The sequence below is a fragment of the Sorex fumeus genome, unplaced genomic scaffold (assembly GCF_029834395.1).
Source record: "Sorex fumeus unplaced genomic scaffold, SorFum_2.1 ptg000195l, whole genome shotgun sequence".
Taxonomy (NCBI): Eukaryota; Metazoa; Chordata; class Mammalia; order Eulipotyphla; family Soricidae; genus Sorex; species Sorex fumeus.
In genome coordinates this window covers 1,096,605-1,118,167 of record NW_026606252.1, presented here as the reverse complement: position 1 = coordinate 1,118,167, position 21,563 = coordinate 1,096,605, and the positions used below count along the sequence as shown (strand labels likewise).

The 21,563-nt window shown below is 55.1% G+C and overlaps 1 protein-coding gene across 1 annotated transcript in view; it reads right to left on the bottom strand.

The window, feature by feature from the left end:
• Positions 1 to 2,597: 2,597 nt before the first annotated feature.
• Positions 2,598 to 21,563, bottom strand: part of RGSL1 (regulator of G protein signaling like 1) — a 37,389-nt gene continuing 18,423 nt past the window's right edge. The window contains 11 exon segments of the mRNA XM_056108156.1: positions 2,598 to 2,611; positions 2,720 to 2,809; positions 4,166 to 4,278; positions 8,661 to 8,785; positions 9,004 to 9,142; positions 11,172 to 11,340; positions 11,999 to 12,128; positions 13,327 to 13,444; positions 15,123 to 15,240; positions 17,041 to 17,234; positions 18,854 to 18,962. Of these exon segments, the coding sequence (XP_055964131.1) occupies positions 2,598 to 2,611; positions 2,720 to 2,809; positions 4,166 to 4,278; positions 8,661 to 8,785; positions 9,004 to 9,142; positions 11,172 to 11,340; positions 11,999 to 12,128; positions 13,327 to 13,444; positions 15,123 to 15,240; positions 17,041 to 17,234; positions 18,854 to 18,962 (1,319 nt within the window).

Sequence of the window (21,563 nt, the reverse complement as noted above, 5' to 3'; positions counted from 1 at the left end):
TTTTTGGGTCAGCACTTGTGTGAGTCAAAACTGGAACCAGGTATAACTAGGCAGTTATTTGTAGTAAGTTTTCTTTCGTAAGTCTCTCTGGTCTCTTTGCTGAAATGGTATATTCTGCTGTTTGTAAGAAGTCTGATGTACGTTTCTTTAAGTTGATTTTGTAAATTCAGTGGGGAAGATTCTTTTTCTGGTTTTTGGGCCACACCGATGGTGCAGCTCAGGGCTTACCTACTCTTGGCTGAGCTCTCAGGGGTCACTCCTGGTGGGGATCGAGGGACCAGATGGGTTCCAGAGATTGAACCCAAGTCAGTAGTATACAGAGCAAAGCACTTTACCTGTTGTATTACCTCTTTGGCCCGTGTCTTGTGAATTTTCAACTTGTCATTTGATGTGCTTAAAAGCTTTTAATATTAAGAGCATTTTGCCTTTGGTTGATGTTCCGATTACACCATGGAACTTCCTAGGGCTGGAGCGATAGCACAGTGGTAGGGCGTTTGCCTTGCATGCGGCCAACATGGCCAACTGGAGTTCGATTCCTCCGTCCCTCTTGGAGAACCCGGCAAGCTACCGAGAATATCTCGCCCGCACGGCAAAGCCTGGCAAGCTCCCCATGACCTATTCGAGATGCCAAACACAGTCACAACAAGTCTCACAATGTTACTGGGCCTGCTCGAGCAAATCGATGAACAACGAGAGGACAGGACATTGCTACAGTGCTTTTTGGGTCACACTCAGCAATGCACAGGGGTTCCTCCTGGCTCTGCACTCAAGAATCACTCCTGGTGGTGCTCGGGGGACCCTATGGGATGCCGGGGATCAATCCCAGGTCGGCCAGGTGCCAGCAAACGCCCTCCCCGCTGTGCTACGGCTCCGGGCCCCTACAGATATTTTTAATTTGTTTGTTTACTGCAAGCGTGGTGATGTTTAAATAGGGAGTGAATCCATTCATCCTCAGGGACGAACATTAACCTTGTAGTTCTATGGTGCTTTAGAGCCTATCCGGAGCCCTTGTGTCAATCACGTTGTAATGAATAAATGATGGTTCTTTTCCAACGTTCGAACTGATTTCTTTTTCTTTACCTTTGGTTTTGGGCCCATGACTTTGCTCAGGGTTTACTCCTGACTCTGTGCTCAGGGATCACTCCTGGTAGTTTTGCTGAGGGCAACATATGGGGTGCCAGGACTCAAAAACATAACGCATATACATTTTTTTGCGTTTTTTTTTGGGGGGGGTCACACCCAGTGATGCACAGGGGTTCCTCCTGGCTCATGCACTCAGGAATTACTCCTGGCAGTGCTCGGGGGATCCTATGGGATGCTGGAAATCGAACCCAGGTCGGCCGCATGCAAGGCAAATGCCCTCCCCACTGTGCTATTGCTCCAGCCCATCAAAAATAATGCATATACTATTTTTTTTGACTTTTTGGGTCACACCCAGCCGATGTTCAGGGGTTACTCCTGGCTCTGCACTCAGGAATCACTCCTGGCGGTGCTTGGGGACCCTAGGGGATGCCGGGGATCGAACACAGGTTGGCCGCATGCAAGGCAAACGCCCTCCCCACTGTGCTATTGCTCCAGCCCATCAAAAATAATGCATATACTATTTTTTTTGGCTTTTTGGGTCACACCCAGCCGATGTTCAGGGGTTACTCCTGGCTCTGCACTCAGGAATCACTCCTGGCGGTGCTTGGGGACCCTAGGGGATGCCGGGGATCGAACACAGGTTGGCCGCGTGCAAGGCAAACGCCCTCCCCACTGTGCTATCGCTCCAGCCCCCCCCCCCCTTTTTTAAGAAGACAGGAGATCCCCTGGGCTGTGAATAGAGACACATTTTATTCTCACTAACAGTGCGGATGGAGGGGGAGGGGTTGACAGGCACCCCAAGATGCAACACACCAACAGCCCCTTCCTCTGCAGCAGTGAGCCTAGGCTGGGCAGGGACCACTCACACCGTGACCCGGAAGTGCTTTCACCCTTCTGGGCCAAGAGGGAAAGTTTCCAGGCGGTCACTCCTGGCTCTGGGGACCCACAGGCTGCTGACGGCACATCTTCCCCAGGTCTCTCTCTCCACCTTTCACTCTGGAACAAGCCACCGGAGCTTCCTAATGTAAAAAAAAAGTGGGGCACAGGGGCTGGAGCGATAGCACAGCGGGGAGGGTGTTGGCCTGACACGCGGCCAACCCGGGTTCGATCCCCGGCATCCCATCGGGTCCCCCGAGCACTGCCAGGAGTGATTCCTGAGTGCAGAGCCGGGAGTCAGCCCTGAGCATTGCCAGTGTGGTCCCTGCATAAAATAAAACAAAACCAAAAACTAAAAAGAAGAGTAAAATCATGGGGCTGGAGCGATAGCACAGCGGGTAGGGCATTTGCCTTGCACGCAGCCAAAATGGCCAACCCGGGTTCGATTCCCAGCATCCCATAGGGTCCCCCAAGCACCGCTAGGAGTAATTCCTGAGTGCATGAGCCAGCAGTAACCCCTGTGCGTCACCGGGTGTGACCCAAAAAGAAAAAAAAAAAGGAAGATTAAAATCAAACAAGGAAGCAAGTAGGTGAGCATCGCTAAGACCAGGCAAGGTGCTGTGTTAAGTTGCTGGAGGTCATGGACTGCCATCTGCCAGGATTCAGTCACCCCTGCTCACTCCGGAGACCGGCCATCAGAGTCACCCTCTCGCTGCCTTGCAAACTTTTGTGTGCTGCTCTGGGTGCCACAGTGACTCACAGTTTTGGACCGGTTCTGTGTGCGTCTCGGAGAGGGGCTGAAGCCATTCGATGCCTCTGAGTAACGTGAACTTCAGGACAGGCTGTTCTCCTGGGGAAGGAACATGGGGGGTGGGCTTTAGAAATCTGTGAGGAGCCAGAGCCATAGCATGGCAGGGAGGACGTTGGCCTGGCACGCGGCCGACCCGGGTTCCCGGCTCTGCACTCAGGACTCACTCCTGGCTGGTGCTCGGGGGACCCTATGGGATGCTGGGGATCGAACCCGGGTCGGCCGCGTGCCAGGCCAACACCCTCCCTGCTGTGCTATCTCTCAGACCCTAATCTATCTCATTTATTTTTTGGAGGGAACTAGAATTACTCAGGGCTGACTCCCGGCTCTGCACTCAGGGAATCACTCCTGGCGGTGCTCGGGGGACCCTAGGGGATGCCGAGGGTTGAACCCGGGTCGGCTGCGTGCAAGGCCAATGCCCTACCTGCTGTGCTAATGCCCAGGTCCCTGGTTCATCACTCTTTATTGATTGATTGATTGATTGCTTTTTGGGTTCCACCCGGCGATGCTCAGGGCTGACTGCTGGCTCTGCACTCAGGAATCACTCCTGGTGGTGCTCGGGGGGATCCTATGGGATGCCGGGGATCGAACCCGGGTCGGCCGCGTGCAAGGCCAACGTCCTCCCCGCCGTGCTATCGCTCCAACCCCCTTGTACGTTATTTCTAAGTTCCTTCTCCTCCTTAAATAAAAATGATCGTTCAGTGCGGCCGTGAGGACAGACGCCTTGCACGTGGCCAACCTGGGTTCGATCCCTGGCATCCCACAGAGCTCTCCCCCGCCCCCAGAGCACCACCAGGAGTGACCCCTGAGCACAGGGCCAGGAGGAAGCCCTGAGTAGCTCTGGGTGTGGCCTCCAAACCAAACTAAATAAATGAAACAAAACAAAACAAAAAGAGAGGCAGAAGGTCAGACGCGACATGTGCTCTTTGGCACTTGGGAGAACCCTCCGTCGGTTCAAGCCCTTCTCTGCGTGCTCTCGGTCATCCCCCACCTCACCCCTGAGACAAGGATGTGGAGCATCCCTCAGGGGCGAGGAAGGGGACCCCCCCCCCGGCAGGTGAGCGCCCACCCTTGTCCCCACCCCCACACACGTCCTGCGGACATGAAGAAGCGTCTACGCGTCCTGGGAGCGGTCCACCGGTCCCGCCTTGCCAGGTTTGCCAAAGCAGAAGGTGCCGTTCTGGGTGTCCGGAGGGCGACCTTTATTTTTTTTTTTTGCCTTTTTTGGTCCCACCCGGTGATGCTCAGGGGTTCCTCCTGGCTCTGAGCTCAGGAATTACCCCTGGCAGTGCTCGGGGGACCCTATGGGATGCTGGGAACCGAGCCCGGTTCTGCCACATGCAAGGCAAACGCCCTACTCGCTGTGCTATTGCTCCAGCCCCTGGAGGGCAACCTTACCTGGGCTCAGAGGTGTGATCTTGAACGTGGGTTGTTTCAAGGGGTTGTGCTTTTCCTTGAACTTCTTCCCACGGCTCCTCCTGTAAGTGCAAGCTACCCTCCAGGCACAAAATCTGCGGGGCAGAGACACCAGGTCAGGAGGGGGCCCCCCTCCCCGCCCATTTCTTTCTTTCTTTTTTTTCTTTTTCTTTTTTTTTTGCCTTTTGGGTCCCACCCGGCGATGCTCAGGGCTGACTCCGGGCTCTGCACTCAGGAATCACTCCTGGCGGTGCTCGGGGGACCCTAGGGGATGCCGGGGATCGAACCTGGGTCGGCCGCATGCAAGGCAAAACGCCCTCCCCGCTGTGCTATTGCTTTGGTTCCTGTTTATCAATTTAATCTCTGTGTTGGCATCCCTCGCCCGCACGGCAAAGCCTGGCAAGCTCCCCTGACCTATTGGAGATGCCAAACACAGTAACAACAAGACTCACAATGTTACTGGGCCCGCTGGAGCAAATCAATGAACAACGGGAGGACAGTGCTACAGTGTTGACATCTCTAGGGGAAAGTGTAACATCTCCTGCCTCATTTCCTTGCTGGGCTCAGGGGGAGGGACCTTGGGGTGGACAGAGGGTAGGGGGAGAGAATGAAGAACCTGAGAAGTTGTGGTGTGTGTGTGTGTGTGTGTGTTTTGGAGTCACATCCAGTGATGCTCAGGGCTGACTCCTGGCTCTGCACTCAGGAGTGATTCAGCGGTGCTCAGGGGACCCTATGGGATGCCGGGGATCGAACCCAGGCTACGGCCAGAGAGTGTCGAGGCCATTGGATGTTAACCCTAAGTGCATTGCCTCTTTCCCTCCCCCCAGAGAAGCTTACAGTGCTCTTATGAGCACCCCGAATCCCCCGGGTTTATCTTGAACCTTTCCTAAGTGCATTACCTCTCAGTGTTACATTCCTCAAGTCAGTCTTGGTTCCTTATAAGCGAAAAAATTCTGAACCCAAAAGGAGAGAGAGAGAGAACAAAAGGGAATGCCCTGCCACAGAGGCAGGGTGGGAGGGATACTGGGACCCGTGGTGGTGGGAAATGGGCACTGGTGGAGAGATGGGTACTGGATCATTGTATAACTGAAACCCAAGCACAAAAATTTATAAGTCTACAACTGTACCTCATGGTGTTTCACAACAAAAATAAATAAATAAAATAAATAAAAATAAATAAAATTGGGACCACAAAACAAAAACAAAAACTTCTGGTGATTCCGGACCGTGTGTTTGAAATGAGTTACTTGCTTTTCTTTTCTTTTCTTTTTTTTTTTTTGCTTTTTTGGGTCACACCTGGTGATGCTTAGGGGTGACTCCTGACTCTGCACTCAGGAATCACTCCTGGAGGTGCTCGGGGGACCCTAGGGGATGCTGGGGATCGAACCCAGATCGGTTGTGTGCAAGGCAAACACCTTCCCTGCTGTGCTATCACTCCGGCCCTAAGTTACTTGCTTTTCTATTTCTCTACAGATCTTTTATATTTTACTATAAAGCAATGTTCTTTGCTTAAACACTGTAGCACTGTCCTCCCGTTGTTCATCGATTTGCTCGAGCAGGCACCAGTCACATCTCACAACAAACTGTGAGACTTGTTGTGACTGTATTTGGCATATCGAATACGCCACGGGGAACTTGCCAGGCTTTGCCATGCGGACGAAATACTCTCGGTAGCTGGCCGGGCTCTCCGAGAGGGGCGGAGGAATCGAACTCAGGTCAGCCACATCAGCTGCGTGCAAGGCAAACGCCCTACCCGCTGTGCTATTGCCCCTGCCCGCTTAAACACAGAAAGACCATTAATGCTGTGCTCCTAATATTGGGAGTTGATTGGCTCTGAAATATATCTACTCCTGGGCATCTGTCATAATTACTCGACTCAGGCTTCAGTTGCTGTAATTCCTAACACCCCAAAAGGGAGGTCCTGCCGTCGGACCCGGGACAAACGGCAAAGCTTTCTGGGCATCAAAATGGGACAGCCTAGGACGCATAACAGCATGGTCTGGATGCAAGACAGGACCCTCCACTGGGGAAGGACAAGTCGAACTGACCTGAGGACCTAGTCTGGGATTTACGGTAAAAGCCTGGCTTGATTCTCAGAGCCCAGAGAACTGGGTTTGGGACCTTTGTTTCTTCCTGTGTTTTATCCGAATGACTGCAAGTATTGATAAGAAGTCAACTTAAGGGGGCTGGAGAGATAGCACAGCGGGTAGGGCGTTTGTCTTGCACGCAGCCGACCCGGGTTCAATTCCCAGCATCCCATATGGTCCCCTGAGCACTGCCAGGAATAACTCCTGAGTGCGGAGCCAGGAGGAACCCCTGTGCATAGCCAGGTGTGAGCACCCCCCCTCCCAAAAAGCAAGAAGTTTAATATGTACAGCTTGGGCTGGAGCGATAGCACAGTGGGTAAGGCGTTTGCCTTGCACGCGGCCGACCTGGGTTCGATTCCTCTGCCCAGCAAGCTACTGAGAGTATCTCGCCCGCACGGCAAAATCTGGCGAGCTCCCCGTGACAGATTCGAGATGCCAAACACAGTCACAAGTCTCACGAGGGAGACGTTACGGAGCAAATTGAGGAACTACAGGGGGACAGTGGTACCGTGCTATGTACGGATTAAGGAAAAGAGAAAAGAGCGTCTCCTTGAGGTACTGCCCCAAGAGAACTGACTCGACGAAAAACGCCATCCCTCTGTGAGTCCAACACGCCTACGGGCAGGCCCATGCCTTGACCCCCTCCCGTGTGCTGAGGGTGCCGGGAGCTCTGGATCTCACGGGCCGTGGTGAGCACAGCCTGGGGTCTCTCTCCCGTGTCTTGGTTCCTCTGTGGGGGAGGCCGGGTGGTGGGGGACGGGAGGCGGCTCTCGGCCACCTAACGCATGTGTCAGGCACCCACGTTTTGAGTTCACAGAACCCTGAACACCGTTCATCAAGTGCTTGCGAAGGCTGGCTAGACAGGCTACCTTGCCTCTGGGAAACGTTTTTAGCTTTTTGGGCTACACCTGGTAATACTCAGGGCTTCCTCCCGGCAGTGCTCAGGGACGACTCCCGGCAGTGTTTAGGGATCACTCCCGGTAGTGCTCAGGGATCACTCTGGACAGTGTTCAGGGATCACTCCCGACAGTGTTCAGGAATCACTCCTGGCAGTGCTCAGGGATGACTCCCGACAATGTTCAGGGATCACTCCCAATAGTGCTCAAGGGATGACTCCTGGCAGTGCTCAGGGATGACTCCCGGCGGGGCTCAGGGATGATTCCCGGTAGTGCTCAGGGATGACTCCTAGCAGTGCTCAGGGATCACTCCCGGCAGTGCTCAGGGATCACTCCCAGCAGTGCTCAGGGATCACCCTGAACAGTGTCCAGGGATCACTCCTGGCAGTGCTCAGGGATGACTCCTAGCAGTGCTTAGGGATCACTCCCAGTGGTGCTCAGGGATGAATCACGGAAGTGCTCAGGGATCACTCCCGGCAGTGCTCAGGGATCACTCCCAGCAGTGCTCAGGGATCACCCTGAACAGTGTCCAGGGATCACTCCTGGCAGTGCTCAGGGATGACTCCTAGCAGTGCTCAGGGATCACTCCCAGTGGTGCTCAGGGATGAATCACGGAAGTGCTCAGGGATCACTCCCGGCAGTGCTCAGGGATCACTCCCAGCAGTGCTCAGGGATCACTCTGAACAGTGTCCAGGGATCACTCCTGGCAGTGCTCAGGGATGACTCCCGGCAGTGCACAGGGATGACTCCCGACAATGTTCAGGGATGACTCCTGGTAGTGCTCAGGGATCACTCCTGGCAGTGCTCAGGGATCACTCCCAGCAGTGCTCAGGGATCACTCTGGACAGTGTCCAGGGATCACTCCTGGCAGTACTCAGGGATGACTCCTGGACGTGCTCAGGGATGACTCCCGGCAGTGCTCAGGGATGACTCCTGGTAGTGCTCAGGGATCACTCCCGGCAGTGCTCAGGGATCACTCCCAGCAGTGCTCAGGGATCACTCTGGACAGTGTCCAGGGATCACTCCTGGCAATGCTCAGGGATGACTCTTGGTAGTGCTCAGGGATCACTCCCGACAGTGCTCAGAGATGACTCCCAGAAGTGCTCAGGGATCATTCCCGACAGAGCTTAGGGATGACTCCTGGCCATGCTCAGGGATCACTCCCAGCCATGCTCAAAGATGACTCCTGGCTGTGCTCAGGGATCACTCCCAGGCGTGCTCAGGGATGACTCCGGCAGTGCTCAGGGGTGACTCCCGCCCGTGCTCAAAGATGACTCCCGGCCGTGCTCAGGGATCACTCCCGGCCATGCTCAGGGAGGACTCCCGGCGGGCATCCAGCCCCTCCCTCCTCCCGGGCCTGCCGCAGTGCAGAGAGAGGCGGCCGTGAGCGGGAAGGGGCCACTATGCCAGCTCAGCTTCCCAACAGCCAGCCGGAGACCAGGGCCAGCCCGGGGGTGACCGGAGGCGGGCGGCAAGCGGGCGGGAGGCGGTCACCTCCTCCAGAAGTACATGATGACGGGAAAGATAGACATGATGGCTCCGAAGAACAGCGTCCGGTTGAAGTGGCCGTCGGCGATCATGTTGATGATGGAATCCTTCAGGGTCTCAGGGATGTTCACCTGCCCGCAAAGGTCACCGGGCATCCCTGAGACCCCCAGGTGAGCCCTGTGTCCCCCCAGCTCCTTCTCCCGAAGGGAACCCAAGCATCTGGGACACAGGGAAGGGGGATGGGGCTCAGGATGGGCATGGGGGGACGGCGGTGATGCTAAACCCAAGGTCAAGGGCGCCTGGGGTCAAGGGTCACAGGGGTCGAAGGTCACGGGGCCAGAGGGCGTACCCTCAGCCTGGGCGGCGTCTCGAAGCAGAGGTAGAGCTTCAGGATGATGTGGACCTTGGCCTTCATGAGAAGGAGCTCGTTGGTGCTGTAGCTCCGGTTCACTTGGGGCACGCGGGTGGAAGTCACCAGGTCATTGAACCTGAGGACAGAGGACAGAGGCCGGAGAGGAGACGCCCCCACCCCCCCCGGGTAGCGCAGTCCCTTTCCGGCCGCGGCTGGTGGGCCCCCAAAGCATCAAGGTGTGGAGCCGGAGCGACAGCACAGCGGGGAGGGCGTTGGCCTGGCATGCACGCGGCCGACCCGGGTTCCATCCCCGGCATCCCAGAGGGTCCCCCGAGCACCATCAGGAGTGATCCCTGAGTGCAGAACCAGGAGTCAGCCCTGAGCATCGCCGGGTGGGACCCAAAAGGCCAAAATAATAATAATATTAATAATAATAATAATAATAATAGAGTCACAGAACTAGACAAATAGTTCAGCAGGGAGGCGTTTTCCCTGCACGTGGCCGACCTGGGTTCGATCCCCAGCATCCCCTAGGGGCCCCCGAGCACCACCAGGAGTGATTCCTGAGTGCAAAGCCAGGAGGAAGCCCTGAGGATCCCCAGGTGTGACCAAAAAAGTAAAAACGACAACAACAACAAAAGACTCTTCAAGGGGCTGGAGCGATAGCACAGCAGGAAGGGCGTTGGCCTGGAACGTGGCCGACCCGGGTTCGATCCCCGGCATCCCCTAGGGTCCCCCGAGCACCGCCAGGAGTGATCCCTGAGTGCAGAGCCCGGAGTCAGCCCTGAGCATCGCTGGGTGGGACCCAAAAAAAGCCAAAATAATAGTAATTGATAATAATAATAATAATAGAGTCACAGAACTAGACAAATAGTTCAGCAGGGAGGCGTTTTCCCTGCACGTGGCCGACCCGGGTTCGATCCCCGGCATCCCCTAGGGTCCCCCGAGCCCCGCCAGGAGTGATTCCTGAGTGCAGAGCCGGGAGTCAGCCCTGAGCATCGCCGGGTGGAACCCAAGAAGCAAAATAATAATAATGATAATAATATCGGGTCCATCACCCAGTTCAGCACCTTGATCAATATCTGATCCATCCATAGGGGCTGGAGCAATAGCACAGCATGGAGGGCGTTGGCCTTGCATGCGGCCGACCCGGGTTCGATCCCTGGCATTCCCTAGGGTCCCCCGAGCACCGCCAGGAGAGATTCCTGAGTGCAGAGCCAGGACTCAGCCCTGAGCATCGCCGGCTGGGACCCAAAAAGCCAAAAAATAAAGCATCGAGGTGAAACTAGTCGTAATCCAGGTTATGACTTGATTTGTTCCAGCACATTCCATGCCCTGGTGAGTGTGAAGGGCATATCTGAGCCGCGTCAGGGAACAGGGAACATGCTCTCCTCCTCCCCCTCCCCCTCCTCCTCCTCCTCCTCCTCCTCATTCTCTTCCTTCTCCTTCTCCTCCTCCTCCTCTTTCTCCCCTTCCTCCTCCTCCTCCTCCTCCTTCTCCTCCTCCTCCTCGGACCCTCGGGTTTAGCTCTTCTTCCCTGCTTTTACCGTCAGGTCGCCCCCCCACACCTGCGTCCCCTTTAACTCCCTCAAGAACCAAAGCCGATTCTTTCCTTCCTTTCTTTCTTCTAAGAAATGGACCCTGGGAATCCAGCTGACGATCCTTCACTTTTAAAAATCCTTCGTAAAATATATTTAACACAGGATTTACCAGTTCCGCCATTTGGAGGGGGTGGGCCCACACTGAGCGGTGCTCGGGGCTGACTTCCGGCTCTGTGCTCAGGGCTGACTCCCGGCTCTGTGCTCAGGGCTGACTCCTAGATCTGTGCTCAGGTCTGACTCCTGGCTCTGCACTCAGGGCTGACTCCTGGCTCTGTGCTCAGGGATCACTCCCAGATCTGTGCTCAAGGCTTACTCTTGGTTCTGTGCTCGGGCTGACTGCCTGGCTCTGTGCTCGGGGCTCACTCCTGGCTCAGTGCTTTCAGGATCCAAGGGAAAGAGGTGTGGACACAGGCTAACTCCTGGTCAGTCTGCAGCGGGGCTCAGGGAGAAGGGATTCCTGCCATCCATCCCGACAGGGGCGGGTCCTCCTCTCTTGGCTGGGGAGTCCTAAGGGCGGAAGGCGAGACCCGGGGCGGTTGGGGGGCTCAGGAGGGGGACACGCACTTCTCAATCTCCATGAGGAAATAATTGTCGTTGACGGCAAAGTTGACGATGATGATCCTGTTGCCCAGGATACGGCGCTTGACGAGGATCAGGTCCCCGTTCTCCAGTTCCGAGTCCCGCACGCTGAGATGGTTGGTGGGGTTCCGGCCCGACGTGCTGGGAGAGAAATCTGGCGGCAAGGAGGGGGGCGGGAAATGAAAGGGCAAAGCGGACACCGGAGGAGCTGGCCTGCAGGTGGGCAGTGGTGGAAGGAGGAAGGGGTGAAGGGGTGAGGGCCAGGGAGGAGGAGGAAGGGATGAGGGCCAGGAAGAGGTAGAAGGGGATTAGGGTCGGGTAGACCCACCCAGGGGGAGGAGGAAGGGGATGAGGGTGGGTTGGACCCCCCCAGGGGGAGGGGGAAGGGGATGAGGGTGGGTTGGACCCCCCCAGGGGGAGGGGGAAGGGGACGAGGGCGGGTTGGACCCCCCCAGGGGGAGGGGGAAGGGGACGAGGGCGGGTTGGACCCCCCCAGGGGGAGGGGGAAGGGGACGAGGGCGGGTTGGACCCCCCCCAGGGGGAGGAGGAAGGGGACGAGGGCGGGTTGGACCCCCCCAGGGGGAGGAGGAAGGGGACGAGCGCGGGTTAGACCCACCCAGGGGGAGGAGGAAGGGGATGAGGGCGGGTTAGACCCACCCAGGGGGAGGAGGAAGGGGACGAGCATGGGTTAGACCCACCCAGGGGGAGGAGGAAGGGGATGAGGGTGGGTTGATCCAGGGAGGAAGGAATCGGAGTATCGCGTCTTCTCCAGCTGCTGCTGTGTCCGAGGACAAGGCAGAGAAGTAACTCACTTTCCTTCGTGTTGTTGACCTCCAAGCGGAGAAAGTCCTCGTACTCCTGACGTCTGCAGGGGTCGGCCATGAATCTGCGGTACTTACAGAAACTCCTGACCAGGCACAGCATCTTGGACCAGCCCGAATTCTGGGGAGGGGAGGGTGTGGGGGGGCAGGCCCGTGAGCTTGGCTGACGCCCGGCCACGCACCCCGGAACTTGGCGTTTGGGCCCTCACGTCCAACAAGAGTTCTCTCAAGAGGAGCAATAGCACAGCGGGGAGGGTGCTGGCCTGGCATGCGGCCGACCCGGGTTCGATCCCCGGCATCCCATAGGGTCCCCCGAGCACCGCCAGGAGTGATTCATGAGTGCAGAGCCGGGAATCAGCCCTGAGCATCGCTGGGTGGGACCCAAGAAGCAAAATAATAATAATAATAATAATATTGGGTCCATCACCCAGATCAGCACCTTGATCAATATCTGGTCCATCACCCAGTTTAGCACCTTGATCAATATCTGATCTATCCATAGGGGCTGGAACGAGAGCCCAGTGGGGAGGGCGTTGGCCTGGCACGCGGCCGACCTGGGTTCGATCCCCGGCATCCCCCAGGGTCCCCTGAGCACTGCCAGGAGTGATTCCTGAGTTGCAGAGCCAGGAGTCAGCCCTGAGCATCGCCGGGTGGAACCCAAAAAAGCAAAAAACAAACAAACCACAAAACCAGGGGCTTGAGCGATAGCACAGCAGGGAGGGTGTTTGCTTTGCACGCGGCCGACCCGGGTTCAATTCCCAGCATCCCATAGGGTCCCCCGAGCCCCGCCAGGAGTGATCCCTGAGTGCAGAGCCGGGAGTCAGCCCTGAGCATCGCCAGTGGGACCCAAGAAGCAAAATAATAATAATAATAATAATATCTGGTCCATCACCCAGTTCAGCACCTTGATCAATATCTTGTCCATCATCTCAGTTCAGCACCTTGATCAATATCTGATCCATCCATAGGGGCTGGAGCAATAGCACAGCGGGGAGGGCATTTGCCTTGCACGTGGCCAACCCGGGTTTGATCCCTGGCATCCCCTAGGGTCCCCCGAGCACCGCCAGGAGTCAGCTCGGAGTACCCTAGGGGATGCCGGGGATCGAACCTGGGTCGGCCGTGTGCAAGGTCTTATCTACTCCTTGGACAAATAGTGGATTTTCATGCCACCTGCCTAAGCAGAAATGTGGGTGATTCCATCAACATCAGCATCGGGGGGCCGGGGGGAGCCCTGGGCTAGGCCGGCAGCCCCTGAGTAGGGGTGGGGTGAGGCACTGTGTCCCAAGCGTGCGTGACCTTCCCCTTCCTGCCCCACTGACCCAGTTTTCAATGAGGTAAGACACGGCCAACTTCGACAGCTTCTTCGCGGGTGGTTTAGCTACCGGTTCTGGTGGTTCTATGATCCGTGGCGGGAAAAGTTCTTGGTAGCTTTTAAACCTGTGGGGTGGGGAGAGGAAGGTCAATGCAGAGGCCACCTCGAATGACACGGTCTCAGGCTGGAGAGCGATAGCACAGCGGGAGGGCGTTGGCCTGGCACGCGGCCGACCCGGGTTCGATCCCTGGCATCCCCTAGGGTCCCCCGAGCACTGCCAGGAGTGATCCCTGAGCGCAGAGCCGGGAGTCAGTCCTGAGCATTGCCGGGTGGGACCCAAGAAGCAAAATATTAATAATAATGATAATAATAATAATAATAATATCTGGTCCATCACCCAGTTCAGCACTTTGATCAATATCTGATCTATCCATAGGGGCTGGAGCAATAGCACAGCAGGGAGGGCGTTTGCCGGCATGCAGCCGACCCGGGTTCGATCCCCGGCATCCCTCCCCCGAGCACCACCAGGAGTGATCCCTGAGCACAGAGCCAGAAGTCAGCCCTGAGCAATTCTAGCTCTGTCCAAAAATAAATGAGATAGATTAGGGTCTGAGAGATAGTCCAGCAGGGAGGGAGTTTGCCGGCATGCGGCCGACCCGGGTTCGATCCCCGGCATCCCATTGGGCCCCAGGAGCACTTCCAGGAGTGATCCCTGAGCGCAGAGCCGGGAGTCAGCCCTGAGCATCGCCGGTTGGGACCCAAACCAAGTAGGCAAATAAACAAACAAACAGCAAGCACTCTTCTTGGCCCCCAGACGAACTCCATCAGCCCCTGACCTTTCACAGAAACGTGTGTCTGTGAATGAGTGCGCTGGGCGCATGCCTGAGTGCCGGGCATGTGTGGTGCGTGCACTGTGAACATGCAAGGGTGTGGCGTGTGCTTATGGGGCGGACTGTGTGTAGCCAGGCGGCACGGCGCATTTTTTCCTTTTTGGGTCACACCCGGCGATGCTCAGGGCTGACTGTGGCCGCATGATGCGTGTGCCTCTGGGGCGGTTGCATGTTGTGATGGTGGACATGTGTGTGTTTGTGTCTGCGTGTGCGTGCGCGTGGGTGTGTAGATGTCAAAGCATGGGCATATGTGTGGATGGTCGTGCGTGCGTGTAGGCACGGCCCTGTGTGTGTGTGTGCATGCGTGTGTGTGCGTGAATGTATGTGCACGTGTGTTCATTTGTGTGTGCGTGTGTACAAGTATGTGTGTGCGTGTTGTACGTGTGTGCATGTGTGCACGCGTGTGCGTGTCTGCGTGTGTTGTGTGCGTGTTTCCTCATGTGTGCGTGTGTGTGTGCGGTGTGTATGTGCGTGTGTGCACGTGTATGTGTGTTCATGTTTGCACGTGTTGTGTGCATGTGTGTGTGCGTGTGCATGTTTGTGCGTGTGCGTGTGTGTGCCTGCAGGAGCTGCAGGGATGTATCACGACATCCACACCTGTGATCGCAGCTCAGAGGGGCCGGAGCACTAGGACCGCAGGGAGGGTGTTTGCCTTGCCAAACTCCCTCAATCTCCGTTATCCCATAGGGTCTCTCAGGCCTGCCAGGAGTGATCCCCGAGCACTGATCCAGGATTTGGCCCTGAGCGCTGTTCCGGGAGTCATCCCCCGAGCACTGTGCCGGGAGTCATCCCCTGAGCACTGTGCCGGGAGTCATCCCTGAGCACTGTGCCCCGAGCACCCCAGGTCTGCCCCCCGGGACAGCAACACACCAGCGCGCTGGGAGAGCAACCCGGCGGGCAGAGGCGTCCTCACCACGTCTCCTCCAGGTTCTTCGCGACTTGGCTCTGCACCAGCAGCAGGGAGGTGGTGCTGGCCTTGCGCAGCCCCACCAGGTCCTTGATGAAGGGGCTCTCGCACTGCAGCAGCTGCTCTGGAACACAGGGCGCGAGACGGCGTCACCCCCGCCTCTCCCCGGCCCCGGGACGGCCTCCCCCCCACCCCCGCCTCCCTCCGGCCCCCAGGGCTCGCTCAACTGCCGCTGGCCACACCCCTCACACGCAGCCCGGCCCGACTCAAAACCCACACAGGTCGCTGGAGGATCTCCCAAGCCCTGGAATGTTCTGGGCGAACACGGAGGCAGTTCCAGCGAGGGCGAGTGTGTGAGCGGGAGAAACGTTGGGAAACTTATTTCTGCTGCTAATGTGTTTTTTTGTGTGGTGGGGGACACACCCAGCAGTGCTCAGGGCTGACTCCTGTTTCTGTGCTCAGGGTTGACTCCCGGCTCTGTGCTCAGGGCTGACTCCCGGCTCTGTGCTCAGGGCTGATTCCCAGCTCTGTGCTCAGGGCTGACTCTTGTCTCTGTGCTCAGGGCTGACCCCCGGCTCTGTGCTCAGGGCTGACCCCCGGCTCTGTGCTAAGGGCTGACTCCCAACTCTTTGCTCAGGGCTCACTCCCCGCTCTGTGCTCAGGACTGACTCGCAGCTCTGTGCTCAGGGCTGACTCCTGGCTTTGTGCTCAGGGCTGACTCCCGGCTCTGTGCTCAGGGCTGATTCCCAGCTCTGTGCTCAGGGCTGACTCTTGTCTCTGTGCTCAGGGCTCACTCCTGGCATTGCTCCGGAGGGTAATATGATTGCTCAGGCATGGCTGAAGATGTGCCCTCCTATACCACAGTACAAAGTCTGTGCTACCCCTGGGAATATCCACGTCCTGTCTCCTGGGTCTTTGAAAACAATGTACAGAACTTAACACCCCAATAAATACGTACAAAGAAATACAAGGAAATACTTGTTAAGCTTTCGCTATTTTCAGGCACTCTATCACTACATCTTGTTCTCTATCATGACCTACCCCTCCCCTCAAAAATAATATCCCCTCTGTTATTTAAAATAAAATATCGGAGGGGCTGGAGTGATAGCCCAGCGGGGAGGGCATTTTACTGGCACACGGCCGACCCAGGTTCGATTCCCAGCATCCCATAGGGTCCCCCGAGCACCGCCAGGAGTAATTCCTGAGTGCATGAGGCAGGAGTCAGCCCTGAGCATCGCCGGGTGTGACCACCCCCCAAAAGATAAATAAAATAAAAATAAAAGCACATAAGACTCAACCTTTAACAACCTATTAGTGATCTCTTATAGAAGGGTTTAATGGCCCCTGGGTGAAATACAATAATCTCCACACTCTTTCCTCTAAGGAAAGTATTTTTTAAAAAATTTTTTGATTGGGGGGGGGTCCCACCCAGCGATGCTCAGGGCTGACTCCCGGCTCTGCACTCAGGAATCACTCCTGGCGGTGCTCGGGGGACCCTATGGGATGCAGGGGATTGAACCCAGGTTAGCCATCACGATCACGATCATCCTGTTGTTCATCGATTGCCTCGAGCAGGCCCCAGTAACGTCTCCTTCGTCCTAGCCCTGAGATTTTTAAAAAAGTGCCATATTCAAGGCTCTTTCAGGGTTAGGAGAATGAGACCCATCATTGTTACTGGTATTTGGTGGCATATTGGGTACGCCACGGGGAGTTTGCCAGACTCTGCCATGTGGGCAGGTGACATTCGGTAGCCTGCCAGGTTGTCCAAAGCAAGAACGAGATGATAAGATGTTAGCCGTGTACAAGGCAAACGCCCTCCCTGTTGTGCTATGGCTCCAACCAAAAAATTAATTTTTTTTAAAAACAACGACTACTCCCTGCGGTGCCCATGGACGCAGGAGACAGAGGGAGTGGAGAGTCTCACCGGGGGAGACGCGGCCATGGAAGAAAGTCTTGAATATGTGCTCCGAGAGCGTTTTGTAGATCTTCTCGTTGGTCTCTGTGACCATCCGTTGCATGGCCATCAGGAAGAGCAGCGGGCCCTCAGCGTCTCTCTCTTTGAGGAACTCTCGGAAGAATTCCAAGTGGGCTGTACTCATGAGGACATCCATTAAGTTCCTGGAAGACAAGTGAGTGTCGAAGGGGACCTCGGGGTCTGCCCAGTGAGGGAAGGGGCGTCCTAGTGCAGGGCCGTCGTTAGGTAAAAAGCAAAGTGATGTTCACGTTGGTCCATTAGGAATTCCCTTAGTCACCTGCTTCCTCCTGGTGGCTTGGTGGCCGTCATCCTCCAGAGGCCATTGGACAGTCAGGCTTGGGCCCGCAGTGAGGAAACTTGTTGGGCCTCACGGGGTGGGGCTGGAGCCGGTCCTGGTCTCCCCGTCCCAACAAGACCCCAAGTCATCGCCCATGAGCGGCCTCTCTGGCTCCTGATCCAGCTGCTTAATCAACGGCCATGATCCCAGAGACTCAGGAGCAAATCTCGAAACCCAGTGGCTTTTGGCAGAAATCCCTCCAGATTTAAGTGTGAAAATTTCGGAATTTCAAAATCACATGGCCCTACTGCAGCCACGCGACATCATATGTTCTTCATAACCAGCAATAGAACACAAATTGTCTACTATTGCCTTTTCAGCAGATCTGAGTGTTGGGGTGAAATCCCAAATAATAATGGTGGGTCTGGTGTCGAAATATTCAACGGGATCAAAGTAGAGAGAGAGGAATGGGGAGGGTAGGGGGTACAGGTTGGGGGGGAGGGGATGGGGGTATACTGGGGTTGTTGGGGGTGGAGAATGGGCACTGGTGAAGGCACGGGTGTTTCATTGTATGAGCGAGACTTAGATCCGGAAGTTTTGTAACTGCACTCACGGTGATTCAATAAATAAAATTATAAAAAATGAAAAAAAATAATTCTCTTCGTGGGGCCAGAGCGATAGCACAGCAGGTAGGGCGTTTGCCTTGCACCGTGGCCGACCCGGGTTCGATTCCCAGCATCCCATAGGGTCCCCTGAGCATCACCAGGAGTGATTCCTGAGTGCAGAGCCAGGAGGAACCCCTGTGCATCGCCGGGAGTGACCCAAAAAAGTAAAAGAAAAAAAAAACTCCCTTTGTGATCACTAAAACAATGGTGGTTGGAGGGATTGCTCACATAGGAGATGTGTCTGGAAAGTAGATCAAGGACCCAACGTGACGGCCTCTCAGTGTCTGCATTGCAAACCAGGATGCCCCAAAGGAGAGAGAGAGTCTGGGGGAGATTGTCTGCCATGGAGGCAGGGGGAGGGGTGGAAAGGGGGGATACTGGGGACATTGGTGGTGGGGAATGTGCCCTGGTGGAGGGATGGCTGTTTGATCACCGTATGACTGAAACTCAGACATGAAAGCTTGTAACTGCATCTCACTGTGAGTCAATAAAATAAAATAAATTTAAAAAAAGAGAAAGAAAAGAATTCCCTTCATGGAGGCTTGGAACATATCACAGTGGGGAGAGCATTTGCCTTACATGCAGGCAACCCGGGTTCAGTCCCCGGCATCCCCTAGGGTCCCCCGAGCACCGCCAAGAGTGATTCCTGAGTACAGAGCCAGGACTAACTCCTGTGCATCGCTGGGTGGGACCCAAAAGGAAAAGAAAGAAAGAAAGAAAGAAAGAAAGAAAGAAAGAAAGAAAGGAAGGAAGGAAGGAAGAAAGAAAGAAAGAAAGAAAGACCACAGTGTTAGCTTAAAAAAAAGTAACTGCATCTTACCTGGGTCGTAAGGAGGGCTTCCTTAAAAAACTCTTTTTGAAGAGCGATGTTTTCCTATGTTGGGCTAAAGAAGATATCTTTGGTTCTTTGGAAATTTCCACTGTAAAATCTAATGGAGAAAGAGAACCCAACGCAGGTATATAGATAAGAGATCAGAGCCAAAAATAATAACTGCAAAAATAAACATTGCTAAGTTTGAAGGGGATTTCTCGGGCATTTAGTCCACGGACAGACCGATTCCTGCAGCTGTTGTGTCTGAGGCTTCAGTCTGATTTGTTTGTTTTGTTTTGGGGGGCACAACCAGATGAGCTCAGGGCTGTCTCCTGACTCTGTGCTCAGGGCTGACTCCTGGCTCTGTGCTAAGAAATGACTCTTGGCTCTGTGCTCAGGGCTGACTCCTGGCTCTGCACTCAGGAGTTACTCCTGGCGGTGCTCAGGGGACCCTATGGGATGCTGGGAATTGAACCCGGGTCAGCCGCTTGCCAGGCAAACGCCCTACCCGCTGTGCTATCGCTCCAGCCCCAAGTTTACTTCTTATCAATAGCACCGCACTGTAGTACTGTCCTCCTGTTGTTCGTCAATTTGCTCGAGTGGGCCCAGTAACGTACCATGGTGACAATTGTTACTGTGTTTGGCATATTGAATACGTCGCTGGTAGCTTGCCAGGCTTTGCCATGCAGGTGGGATACTCTTGGTAGCTTGCCTGGCTTTCTGAGAGGGACGGAGGAATTGAACCCGGAGTCGGCCGCAGGCAAGGCAAACGCCCCACCCGCTACTTCTAATCAATACTTGCAGTTATTTGGATAAACACAGTTAAGAGATAAAGATTCCGAGAAGGACCACATGGAGGGCTGGCTCCACAGCTCCCGGAGAAGAAACCAGGTTCCAAAAAGAGCCGAGATCATCGGGAAGTCCCAGATGGGGGAGGTACCGCATCCCGCCTCCCCCAGATGGAACCCCGGTGACCAGAAGCCTCCACACGCATAGCTCGAGTATGCGGGAACTAGGACTTTTCCTCCAAACTAGGACTTTTCCTCTAGTGATTATGACAAAGTGATCATAATCACTCTGTATATACAAAGTGATCAATGGGAAGTAAATCACCCAACCTTTCTCCCTGAAAATCAGAGTTAAGTTTGGAGCAGGGCCACAGCCCCAGAAGCACAAGGACTTAATGCAGAACCCAGCGGCTTGGAGCAGAAAAGTGAACGGGCTATGTGTTAATCCAGGCCATCATGTCTGCCCGGAGGGGAAAGGGTGTTGCCCCATTCGCCCTCTCCTCTCTGGAAGGAAGATGGCGGCCACATGGGCACCTTGTGGAGAGCAGGTGTGAGCCGGGGGCACGGGGGCGACAAAAACCTCATGGGAAGGGGGGCGTCCCGGTCCGTCCTTCACACCCTACCAAGGTCACCAGTTGCCCCCCACGAGCAGCTCTCCGGCACGGCCACGACTCCAGAGCACAGAAACCAATCTCTTAATTATCTGACTCTCAGTAGAAATACTTCCAGGGTTAATTAGCAAAATCGCGGAAATCCAAAACCAACATTTAATTCTCGAACCCAGCTGTAGAAAGCGAATCACTCCACAATGCTTTCTCAGCATGTCTGATCTGGGTGGGGGGGGGGTAAACTCTAAATAATAGTGGTGCATCTTTTATTGAAACAATGAATCTAATCAAAGCAGATAGAGTGTCAACTAGAATTCATCTGCCTCGCAGGCATTGGGAGGGGCGGGGGGTGGGGTTTTATTGGGGTTCTTCATGGTAAAAAATAAGTATTGGTAAAGGGAAAGGTGTTTGATATTTGCATGACTGAGACCTAAACCTGAAAGCTTTGTAACTTTTCCCACAGTCATTCAATTAAAAAAAAAGAGAGATAAAGATTCCAAAACTCGGCTGGCGCAATAGCACAGCGGGGAGGGCGTTTGCCTTGCACGTGGCCGAACGGGGTTCGATTCCCAGCATCCCATAGGGTCCCCCGATGACCGCCAGGGGTAATTCCTGAGTGCGGAGCCAGGAGTAACCCCTGTGCATTGTTGGGTGTGACCCAAGAAAAAAGCAAAAATAAATAACAAATGAAATTAAATCGTTTGGGGCTGGAGTGATAGCACAGCGGATGGGGCTTTTGCCTTGCACACGGCTGACCCGGGTTCGATTCCCAGCGTCCCATATGGTCCCCTGAGCACCACCAGGAGTAATTCCTGAGTGCCATGAGCCAGGCGTAACCCTTGAGCATCGCTGGGTGTGAACCAAAAAGGGAAAAAAAAAAAGATTCCAAAACTTAGTTCTCTGGGCTTCAAGGGCAAGGCTGCCGGGCTTTACCGTAAATCCCAGACTAAATCCTCAGGATGGTCCGGCTTGTCCTTCCCCAGGGGAGGGGTCCTGTCTCTTAAGCCATCAGAGCTTGCATCCAGACCATGTTTTTATGCTTTTCAGACTGTCCCATTTCGATGCCGGGGTAGCTTTGCTGTTTGTGCTGGGTCCATTCATCCCAGTCCCATGGTGGGACTTCCCTTTTGGGGGCGTTAGAAACTACGGCAACGGAAGCCTGAGTCTAGTGATTATGACAGATGCCTAGGAGTGGATGACACTACACTTGATCTTAGCCAAAAGGCCGAGCAAGTCGATGAACAACGGGAGGACAGTGACAGTGACAGTGACAGTGACCAGGAGTGGATATATCTCAGAGACAACCAACCCTCGAATCTTAGG